At 38.7% G+C, this 12515-nt stretch overlaps 1 protein-coding gene across 6 annotated transcripts in view; it reads right to left on the reverse strand.

The window, feature by feature from the left end:
- PRPF39 (pre-mRNA processing factor 39) overlaps positions 1 to 12515 on the reverse strand; it is a 42306-nt gene that overhangs the window by 18583 nt on the left and 11208 nt on the right. For 2 of the 6 annotated variants that reach the window (XM_058540652.1, XM_058540651.1), the window contains exons 2-4: positions 3716 to 4062; positions 3144 to 3269; positions 2376 to 2494 (exon numbers count right to left, since the gene is read on the reverse strand). In XM_058540652.1, coding sequence (XP_058396635.1) covers positions 2376 to 2494; positions 3144 to 3269; positions 3716 to 4033 — 563 coding nt within the window. In that variant the 5' untranslated portion in view covers positions 4034 to 4062. The other 4 variants (XM_058540654.1, XM_058540656.1, XM_058540655.1 and 1 more) reach the window with 4 other exon arrangements.

Below are 12515 nucleotides of genomic sequence, written 5' to 3' on the forward strand. Positions count from 1 at the left end.
ATGTGAGCATCCCAGGCTGAAGAGGCCCAGAAAGTAGGCATAATGAATTAGAAAAAGAAAACACACAACAAAGCATGTCATTATAAAAGTGCATTTACATCAAAGATAAAGAGAATATTTTATAAGATTCCATGAGGAAAAACAAGTCATATAAAGAGAATCCAGAAGAAGAATGGTAAACACCAGAAGCTGTACGAGAAGGAAGAGATGTTTTCAAAGCCCTGAAGAAAAATTACTTTCAACTCAAAATTTTCTACCCCACCAGACCACCCATTGGGTGTTTCAGACATACAAAGTCTTAAAATCTTTTTCATTCCAGGCATCCCTTATCAGGAAGTCATAGGATGAATTCCTCTAAAACGTAGGCATGAACCAAAAAAGAGTAGGATCTAATAAACTCTAATAAATAGAACTTGAAACCCAGGAAAGAGGTAAAAGACAGCACCTAGAATCATGAAGATAAGGAAATCCCAAAACAATTGCTGTACAGCAGGAAAAAAAACAGAGCAACCAGTCTAGATTACACAAGAGAAGGTTCCAGGAGGTATATTTCCAAGAGGGAGGGCAAAAAATGGAATTTACAGATTTCAGAGCATAATTCTCTTTTATAATTTTCAGATTAAGTAGAATAACATTAGATATATACAATTTTTTTTTTTTGGCGAGGAAGATTAGCCCTGAGCTAACATCTGTGCAAATCTTCCTCTATTTTGTATAGGGACACCGCCACAGCATGGTTTGATGAGCGGTGTGTAGGTCCACCTCCAGGATCCAAACCTGCAAATCGCAGGCCACTGAAGAGGAGCACATGAACGTAACCACTACGCCACTGGGACGGCCTCATATATATACACTTTTTTAAGCTTCAAAAATAACCTACATAGCATTTGTACATTGTGGACAGTTAGTATTAGTATTGATGACTGAAAGTAGATGTTGGACAGGGCATAAAATTTTAAATATTCAAAGAAAACTAGGCAAATGGGAAAAGGGGGAGGAGAGGGGTAATTAACTCCAGGAAAAACAAAAGGCTATGAAAGCTATCCTGTAGCTATATTGGAAAGATGAGGAATGGGGAGACAGGGTGTAAATAAACTAAAATTCTCATCTACCGTAACAGAATCATAATGTCTTCAGCTAATGAAGAGAGAGAGAGCGCTACAGTTACAAACATATTAGAAAATACCAGAAGAAACCACTAAAATATTTGAAGAGGGGTGGAGGAACTGCTTTTTGTTACAAACAATTTAACACTAACTGATTTCTTAAATTATATGCACATACTTTGATAAAAATAAAAACCAAAAACACATGAAAAATTCCTAATAAGAAAAAGGCAAACCCAAAGAAAAATGAGCAAATGATACGAACAGGCAATGCAAAAATGGCTTATATAAGCATTATGAAAAGATGGTAAACCAGGATGAGCAATACAGAGATATGCAAACTAAAATGAGATACCACTGGAGGTAAAAGAAAAATGTGGCATGGGCTATGGGAAAATGACTTCTCTTATATACTGTTTGTGGGAGTTTAAAATTGATACCACTTTTGAAGGAACATTTGCTAAAACTGATCTGCATATGCCCTTTGACAGAAGTTCCATTTCTAGCGTGCTCTACATAAATACTGACTTGTACAGAGATGCTCACTGCAGCACTGATTGCTTCCTATAACTAAGGATTTGGTCAAATAAAACATAGTACCTTGATACTATAAAATACTTTTGCAACAGTTAAATAAATATGGTAGGGAGAGATTCCAAAACATTGCTCAATAAAGAAAAAATCAAAGAAAAATATGTATAATATACACACACAAATGTACATCTACGTGTATCTGCAAGAACACATACCAAGCTATTAACCAAGAGGGGAGTGGAACTGGGGACACAAGGAAAGGGGGTGTAGAATGGAGGAGGACTTTATTATCTGCATTTTTTATAATAATGCGTTAAGTTTATTACATGTATCTTTTTTTAAAAGAGTGACAAAGAAATATATAGAAGTTAAACTTCCAGTTTAGCCTTCATGAGTAGTTCTATTATTAACATCAGAATACCCGACTTATTTAGATCTTTAAATACACGTGAGGGGACCGGCCCGGTGGTGCGGCGGTTAAGTGCGTGCGCTCTGCTTCGGCGGCCCGGAGTTTGCAGGTTCAGATCCCAGGCGCGCACCGACGCACGGCTCGTCAAGCCATGCTGTGGCAGTGTCCCATATAAAGTAGAGGAAGATGGGCACGGATGTTAGCCCAGAGATGGTCTTCCTTGGCAAAAAAGAGGAGGATTGGCATCGCATGTTAGCTCAGGGCTGATCTTACATACATACATACATACATACATAAATACATGTGAGTATCAACCTTTCACATACCCTCTTATTGTACTGTTTGTCTCAGGATCACCAGGGTCCAATGTTTCCTTTAAGAAGTTTATATAATGTATCCAGAGGTCAACACTAAGAGGTATTGCCTGAAGCCCCCGCCGATACACCTAAGAAGAAAACAACAAACTGTACTTCAAATATTTAATTATTTCTTAACAGAGAGGCAACACTGTGTTATCCGGTGAACCTTAGAAATACTAATTACTGGAATTTTGTTTAAATAATCTACCATTACCATTTGGGTGGAGGTTGGATAGAACATGGCAATGTTCTGATCCCCACGTGCAGAGTCTTGATCTTCAAAGCGCAGCAGTCCCTGCATTCTGACCGGGTTGTGTGGGCAGGCTTTGGGTTACAGACCATAGGGCACAGACCCATTAGAGCATCAATGACAGCGTCTGACCAAAAATGCAATAAGACGTAGCAAATGTGACTAGCAAACCAACTATATTGTTTGGAAAATGAGAAATAAATGTAAGTGAGAGAAAAGCCCTGCCCTACTTGTTAAGCTGCAGTGTAATACAGAGGCTTGCACTGCAAAGCTTGACAAACTGTAGAGGTTTAACGCACCTGCCAACAAAGAGAGAAAATATTAGCTACAAATGCCACAAGAGTGACAAATGCAAATAAAATACCCTATAAAATTGTTTGACCATAAATCGTAGGTACTGCCAGCCAAAAAGAAAAAGTCTTCCTTTTGCTATTATTTGGCTTACAGTACCTAATAGAGATAACTTTATTCAGTGATGTACGCACCTCATCTGATTGTTTAATGTTGTCATGTCGCTTTTCAAGGTCTGCATACTTTTTCCAGTAACCATAGCAATACGGATAGTGTATGAAAAATTTGTCAAATGCTTTCCTGGCAGCCATCAAGTGATTCTGATGAAAATAAAACAAGCTGTTTTAATATCGTGAAAGTTTTTGTCACAAAAATATTTATTATTCCTTTCAAATGTATCATCTCAAATCAAATAAATGGAAGGCTTAAAAACCACACGTGCACCAGCCCTTTTTTCTGCAAATGCAGTCTTATCTTTTGAAACAGAAGGAACTAATTCTGGCAAGTAGCAAGGTAACTTTTTTATTTCAGTAATTTTACACAAACCAACTATTATAAACATTAGACTCTGACTCTACTAATACTGTACAAATGCTATGAAAGTTATTTTTTAAGCTAAAAACTAAAAAAATGTATATATCTAATGTTATTCAACTTAATCTAAAAACTATAAAAAAGAGGCAACTTTAATTACAAAACAATAAGGCCTAGTCCCATATTACTTGATTAATCTGTCCCTTCCAATCCCATTTAAATAGTTACTAACCTCCTGTTCTACATACTGAAGCAAATATACCCAGCCTGTAAAATCCTGAGGATTATTTTCTACAGTTTTCCAAAATTTTTCATATTCTGGAGGGAAATTTGCTTCCGTTTCTGTCAATGGAAGGTCCACTGCATTTGCTATTTCATTTTCTTCTGTGGTTGCGTTCACATTAGGAGATCCATCAGGTGACTGTTCCATTTCCGTAACATTCATAATCTCAGTACTGAAATCAGCAGACTGTTCTACCACTACCTCTGAACTGCTGCCTGTGCTGCCATTACTCGGATTTCTGTACTCATCCATATGAGAATTCTGCATAGCTGTTGATTCTGTCTTCAGTTAATGATCTGCGGAAACAGAAATAAAGAAAAACATCTTCCAAATGTTTATTTGGCATCAATACCACCTTTTAAAAGCCCTAGTTAGCTATTAGAGGAATGTATTAATTTGATTCTTGATCTCTCCTATAAGTCATAATTAGAAGGTTAATTAGTTTCTATATTATAAATGAAATTCTGTAACTTATAAATTTTCCAAAAATCTGTCATTTTATTGTTGGGTATTTGAGTAAAAACTAAATAACTATGGATTTAGTTCCTTCATCCATGAAACAAGTGAGTAGTATGCCTGCTCCCTAAAGAAGAGGTCATATCTAGAATTCAATGCTTCCTGGCTAGCTAAGAATCTAAAATTCAGTGTCTAAATTCTATCTTGTTAACAACCCTGCAAAACAGCAGTATCTCTGATATCTGTTCTGGAGGCTAAACGTAAAACAAAACGAATTCTGGTCATGGAAATAAATGTTTCAGAGGGAAGTTCATCACTTAGCTCAGAAAATAGTTTTAGCAAAGGAAAGGCTATACACTGTTGATATATATGTATATATCTATAATAAATTTTAAATCCCAGCAACTAGGCTCATTATAGAAGATATAAATTAAGGTTTTAGAAAATTAAAGAGTGATTTTTAAAGTGAATGTTATTAAAAATTTAATTATGAAAGGTTTACCATCTGGACGATAACTGCATAAAATCTTTTTTTTTTTTTTTTTTGTGAGGAGATCAGCCCTGTGCTAACATCCGCCAATCCTCCTCTTTTTTTTGCCGAGGAAGACGGCTCTGGGCTAACATCCGTGCCCATCCTCCTCCACTTTATATGGGATGCCGCCACAGCATGGCTTGCCAAAGCAGTGCCTCGGTGCATGCCCGGGATCCGAACCAGCGAACCCCGGGCCGCCGCAGCGGAGCGCGCGCACCCAACCGCTTGCGCCACCGGGCCGGCCCCTGCATAAAATCTTTTAAATTAAGTCATCTCGGGGCCAGCCCGGTGGCACAGTGGTTAAGTTCACGCACTCCGCTTCAGCGGCCTGGGGTTCGCAGGTTCGGATCCTGGGCACGGACCTACGCACCACTTACCAAGCCATGCGGTGGCAGACGTCCACAAAGTAGAGGAAGGTGGGCACGGATGTTAGCCCAGGGCCAATCTTCCTCAGCAAAAAGAGGAAGATTGGCAATGGATGTTAGCTCAGGGCTAATCTTTCTCACCAAAAAAAAAAAAAAAAAAAAATTAAGTCATCTCACTGTTAAGGCCATAAAATAAGGGACTATTGTCTTATCCTATAAAGTAGTACCACAGGATATTCTCATAGTTGGCTTCATCTCTTTCACTAACAGTTTAAACGGAAACAATCATTAAATTATAGGGTATGTCTTTTTTTCTAAGTGAGGTATTATTCTCAAAACTAAATAGACCATAAAATTGATCGACTCTTAACATACACTCAGAATGCACATTTACTTAATATAGGATAATGTAATTAAAAAGATGATTAAGGCTTTGAAGAGAGTAATTCAAAGAAAGAAACGCAAGTGACGAACAAACATGAAAGAATCCTATCTTTACTAAAAAGATGTTAATTAAAACATTAAGATATCAAACTGGCAACAAGTAAAAAGATATCTTTCTGGAGGACAGTCAAGCAAAATGTACCAAATGGCAAGTGTACATATTTTATGTTATGGAAATAATCAGACTAAAATATTTATTTGTTTAAGAGCATTCACTACAACACTGTATTACAGCAAAAAGAGAGGGGAGTATTAAGAGGGCTTCTTTAGTAAATGGCATATTTATACAACGGAATAATAAACAATAATTAAAAAAGAAATACATGTATCTGTGTTGATATAGAAAGATGTCCACTATATATATATATATATACTATATATATGCAGCACACAAATCTGTAAGGATTTATACCAAATAAAATACAATAAAAATGTTGGTTGGTGTTAACAGTTGTTCTCCCTACATAACTGGGATGATGCTTTCTTCTTTTGGCTTATCTGCAATTATTTAACTGAAGTGAAGGGAAAAAGGAAGCTGTTTTTTGTTTTGTTTTGTTTTAAGAAAAGCCAGATACAGCATGCCAATGGTTGGCCAGCTACTTTTTTTTTTTTTCTTTTGCAATTTTATGCCAACTTTAAAAATCTGGGTTTCACTATCATCTATACAGAAATTCTCAAACCTAGCTCCACACAGTACGTAGTCACCTAGCAAACCATTTACTCAAATACAGATTCCTTGGCCCCAACTCCAATGATTTTGAGGTCTACGCTTGGGCCCAGAAAGTTGTACTTTCTACCAAGTTCTCTAAATAATTCAGAGGAACAGAAACTTATTCATGGGTAAATTCTTAACAACAGAACTGCTGAATCAAAGAATACACGTATATTAAATTTGGGAAGATACTGACAATTTACCTCTGGAAAAGCTGCACTAGCCATTTGGCAAAACACTTTTAGTTGCCTATCCAATATCCCCTCTTCTCACCATCTTCCTGATGAAACACTGATTTTATTCAGTGCAGCAATATACCTAACCCCATGTAAGAGATCACGGCACTGAAAAGGACATCTGCTGCAGAGTTCTGGGAAAGATTTTGCTTTTCTGACTAAAAAGGACAGTCATAAATAGTGCACATTCTACTATTTTCTTCTTGCCTTGAATGTGAACTTATCTGAAACAACCTAAGTCCATGAAGCAGTTACCAAGGACTTGGCCAGGAAAATTAAGAAATGCCAGTCCTGACATCATCCAGCTGCTAATAACACAATGCTGGCTTCATACTGTGAGAGAAAATAAATCCCTGCTTCACTACCAATAGTAAGGTTTTCGATTACTTGTACACAAATGCATTCCTAACTGATTAACCCACTAACAGTGCATGAGAATGTCCGTTTCCCTACCTCCCCATCAGCACTACGTATCATGAAATACATAATTAATTTTTGCTCATCTGACTAAAAAAAAAAAGTAGTACCTCATTTTGATTTGCATTTCTTTAACTATGAGGAGGTTGAATTTCTATTTCTCTTTTTTCCTTAAATGCCTTCTCATATATTTTTCCAAATTTTCTTTCTTTTTTTTTTTGTTTGTGAGGAAGATCAGCCCTGAGCTAACATCCATGACAATCCTCCTCTTTCTTTGCTGAAGACGACTGGCTCTGGGCTAACATCTGTGCCCATCTTCCTCTACTTTATATGGGACACCACCACAGCACAGCCTGACAAGCGGTGCATCGGTGCGCGCCCGGGATCCAAACCCCGGCTGCCAGCTGCGGAGCACACACACTTAACCGCTCGCTACACCACGGGGCCGGCCCCCGGTCCATATTTTCCATTGTATTACTAATTTTTATTCTTCTTTTCTTTTGCAGGGAAATGTTTGCCCTGAGCTAACATCTGTTGCCAATCTTCCTCTTCCCCCCAGCACCCCCAAAGCCCCAGTACATAGTTGTATATTCTAGCTGTGGTCATTCTAGTTCTTCTCTGTAAGCCGCCGCCACAGCATGGCAGCCGACAGACAGTGGTCTGGTGTGGTTCCATGACCAGGAAGCGAACCTGGGCTGCCAAAGCAGTTAGCACTGAACTTTAACCACTAGGCCATCAGGGCTGGCTCACTAATTTTTATTTTTATTGGTTTATACAAGCTCTTTGTAAACTAAGGAAATCAGATCTTTATGATATACATTGTAAAATATTTTTGTCAGTTTGTCTTCTTATTAATTTTAGGTTTTTGTGTGTGTATGGAAGCTATCATTTAAATTGTCATGTAGATATGAAATCTAGATTTTAAAACATGTCCATTATTTCAAAATGTAGTATGAAGCAAATTTTTCCCCAACAAAGTATAAATTTTAAATGTTAAATCAATAGAACTTTTGAGGCTAAATACCACTGGAAGCATTATCTATAACCACGTAAATCTAGGGAATATTAAAAAAAAAAGGGGGGGGAAATAAGGGAAGTGGGGGGGGTTAGGTGTGGACAAAAAAGTTTTCAATGCCTGACATATATCCAGCACTATACTACATTCCTTGTAGAGAGTACACAAGTGTAAGATAAGGTCCTCACTCTAAGGCTCATTAACTAGTCAGAGAGAGATCAAAAACATGCAAAACAATCAGACAGCAAGAGACACAAAATTTCAAATGAAATAAAGTCAAAGATCAGAGAAATCAATTGAAAATTACAGCAACCTAGAAAAGTTGCATAAAATATAGAACTCGGCCTTTGAAAAACTATAAACTTTGGAATAATAGGAAAAGAATGATAAATTACTCCAGAATAAGGAACAGTCCACTTGACAGAAGAATAACTTTTCTCAACAGTAGACAAGATGGTGGAAATTAGGATTGGTTCGAAGACAAGGAAGAGAGAGACTGACCAGAATGCAGAGGGTTTGTATTGGGGAAGTAGAAGGGTAAGAAGCAGAATAGGCAGGGTAGAGCCAGAGGGATCTGAGAAAAAAATGATAGAAGAAAATCTACAGAAGGATTTGAGAAGAAATAATATAAGCAGCAAATCTAGTTGGTACATAACAAAGGAGAATCCAAAGTATTAGACTACCAGAAAAAATAAGTTCCCTTCTACTTCAATGACTGATTAATGTCATAAACTTTTCCAGGTTTAAACCATTTGTAGCCCTAGGAAAACGCAAAGAAGCTCCTCAATTTATTTCACTTTTTCCCTCTCCTTTAAAGACAAGACATATTTGACGATTAATTTTCCTTATGCAAATTAGTCACTGGTTTGTGTCTTTTTATTTCAAAGTGCAATGTCAAAAAAAAACAAAAAAAGGGGGGCCAGCCAGGTGGCACAAGCGGTTAAGTGTGTGAACTCTGCTGCAGTGGCCCGGGGTTCGCCGGTTCGGATCCCAGGCGTGCACTGACGCACTGTTGGGCAAGCCATTGCTGTGGTGGCATCTCATATAAAGTGGAGGAAGATGGGTACGGATGTTAGCCCAGGGCCAGTCTTCCTCAGCAAAAAAAGAGGAGGACTGGCGGATGTTAACACAGGGCTGATCTCCTCACAAAAAAAAAAAAAAAAAGATTGTTGGTTGACATACTCTGAGTCATTACTACCTGCCTCATTCTAATTGCACACTTAAGTGGAACATAAGGGTTTCTTCTGGAATCAGCAAATTTACCACACCCCTACATCTTTAGAGACTATCAATTACTCCACACCCTGCAATTATAGAGTTGTAAAAAGAATTAAGAACATCAGCCTTACCCTTAGGGAGATCATTTTTCTGATTACTTCAAAAGTCACAGGATCAAAAGAATACACTCAAGTTATTTTTTTTTTTTTTTTTTTTTTTTTTGTGAGGAGATCAGCCCTGAGCTAACATCCGCCAATCCTCCTCTTTTTTTGCTGAGGAAGACGGCCCTGGGCTAACATCCGTGCCCATCTTCCTCCACTTTATATGGGACGCCGCCACAGCATGGCTTACCAAGCAGTGCGTCGGTGCGCGCCCGGGATCCGAACCAGCGAACCCCGGGCCGCCGCAGCGGAGCGCGCGCACTTAACCGCTTGCGCCACCGGGCCGGCCCCTCAAGTTATTTTTTAATAACTTATTCCAACTTATTCTTCATAATATGGCAATTACTTGTACCTGTTTATTCTTAACAACTAGTAACTTCCAACTAGCAACATAAAATGACAAAGGAGTAAAAAAATAACCATCGAAAGGAAGAAGACAACAGTGTGGCATTGGCATAAAGACAGACCAGTGGAACGGCAGAGAGAGCCTAGGAATTAACTTTCACGTACATGGTTAAATATGATCTTTGGCAAGAGTGCCAAGATCACTCAATGGGGAGACGACGGTCTCTTTAACAAACGGTGCTAGGAAAACTGGATATTCACATGCAAAAGAATGAAGCTGGATCCTTATCTTACACCATATACAAAAATTAACTCAAAATGGATTAAAAATCTAAATGTAAAACCTAAAACTACAAAACTCCTTTAAGAAAATATAGGGGAGGGCCGGCCCGTGGCTTAGAGGTTAAGGGCACACGCTCCCCTCCTGGCGGCCCGGGTTCGGATCCCGGGCGCGCACCGACGCACTGCTTCTCTGGCCATGCTGAGGCCGCGTCCCACATACAGCAACTAGAAGGGTGTGCAACTATGACGTACAACTATCTACTGGGGCTTTGGGAGAAAAATAAATAAATAAAATAAAAAAAAAAAAGAAAGAAAATATAGGGGAAAAGCTTCATGATATTGGACTTGGTAATGATTTCTTAGATATAACACCAAAAGCACAGGCAACAAAAAGCAAAAATAGACAAATGTAGCTACATCAAACTTTAAAACTTTTGTGCATTGAATCAACAGAGTGAAATCAGAGTGAATCAACAGAGTGAAAAGGCAACCTACAGAATAGGAGGAAATATTTGCAAGTTGTTTATCTGTGATTAGGGGTTAATATCCACAATATATAAGGAACTCCTACAACTCAATAACAAAAAAATAACTCAAAAAATGGACAAAGGACTTGAATAGATATTTCTCCAAATACGACATACAAATGGCTCACAAGCATATGAAAAGATGCTCAACATCACTAACTATCAGAGAAATGCATATCAAAATCACAATGAGATAGCACCTCACACCCATTAGGAAGGCTAGTATCAAAAAAACAGAAAGTAAGTTTTGGTGAGGATGAGGAGAAATTGGAACCCTTGTGTACTTTTAGTGGGATTGTAAAATGATGCAACCACTATAGAAAACAGTATGGAGGTTCCTCAAAATATTAAAAATAGTACCATATGATCCAGCAATTCCACTTCTGGGTATATATCCAAAATAACTGAAAGCAGGGTCTCCAAGGGCTATTTGCACACCCATGTTCATAGTGGCACTACCCACAACAGCCAAGAGGAGGCAGCAACTCAAATACCCACCCACGAATGAATAAACAAAATGTGGTATATGCACACAATGGAGTATCGGTCAGCCTTTGAAATGGTGGGAACCCTGTCATACACTACGTGGAAGAGCACTGAGGACACTACACTAAGTGAAGCAGGACAGCCACAAAAGGACAAACACCGTAGGATTCTACTTCATGAGCTATCTAAGCAGTCAAATTCATAAAACAAAGTAGAATAGCGGTTACCAGAGACTGGAGAGAGGGGGAAAGGGGAGTTGTTGTTTAATGGGTACAGTTTCAGATTTGCAAGATGAGAAAGTTTTGGAGATCTGGTTCAAAACCACATGACTGCACTTAACACTAGTGAATTATACACTTAAAAATGGTTAAGGAGGCCGGCCCAGTGGCGCAGCGGTTAAGTGCACACACTCTGCTTTGGCAGCCCGGAGTTCGTAGGTTTGGATCCTGGGCGCGCACTGACGCCCCGCTTGTCAAGCCATGCTGCGGCAGCGTCCCATGTAAAGTGGAGGAAGATGGGCACGGATGTTAGCCCAGGGCCAGTCTTCCTCAGCAAAAAAAGGAGGATTGGCATCAGATGTTAGCTCAGGGCTAGTCCACCTCCCACAAAAAGAAAATAAAAATGGTTAAGAAGGTAAATTTTATGTTACGTGGTTTTTACCACCATAAAAGAAAGACAGCTAAATTATAACTAAATTAGGAAATATAAAGTACAAAAGACTAGGAATTAGATTTTCCAGATCTTTCTTTCATCATAAGATAAAGTATAGTACGGTAAATATCAGAAAGAACAAGGAGGAGAGGGGGAAGTGAGTCCCACTTCTCTCCCTTAATAGCACGTGATCTTAGGTCAGCCTTGCTTTTCTCACTTCTAAGTGGGACTAATAACACTTGCATCACCTGCTTCATATGGCTGTTGAGAACATAAAGAGAACAGTTGAGAACATAAGATTAAAGCATATGAAAGTCTTAAAAGCCATAAATTCACATAAATGAAAGTATCACTGCAAACAATGAACTTCTTGGAATGTGTTATCCAAGGTTAACCTGAGATGTTACACTTACGGGCCGGCCCCGTGGCATAGCAGTTAAGTGCGCGCACTCCACTGCTGGTTGCCTGGGTTCAGATCCCGGGCATGCACCGACACAGTGCTTGTCAAGCCATGCTGTGGTGGCCTCCCATATAAAGTAGAGGAAGATGGGCACAGATGTCAGCTCAGGGCCAGTCTTCCTCAGCTAATAAGGGGAGGATTGGCATGGATGTTAGCTCAGGGCTGATCTTCCTCACAAAAAAAAAAAGATGTTACACTTAAAAATAACTAAGGAAAATAAAAATGAAACTTCACAATGCACTTAAAAGTTTTCTGCAGAAGTTTTAAGAGGGAAAAAAGCTGTTGACTGACTTCAAAACTGGTACTCAACATAGAATTTATGTGGACGTATATCTTATTTCTTGATTTTTCAACTTTAGACCTTTTTTGCTGTCTTTCTATTAGAGAAGGTTAGGATTTAGCTATTGTACCAAACGTACTTGCACAACTTCCCTCTCACATG

This window comes from Diceros bicornis, chromosome 5 (genome assembly GCF_020826845.1).
Source record: "Diceros bicornis minor isolate mBicDic1 chromosome 5, mDicBic1.mat.cur, whole genome shotgun sequence".
NCBI classification, from domain to species: Eukaryota; Metazoa; Chordata; class Mammalia; order Perissodactyla; family Rhinocerotidae; genus Diceros; species Diceros bicornis.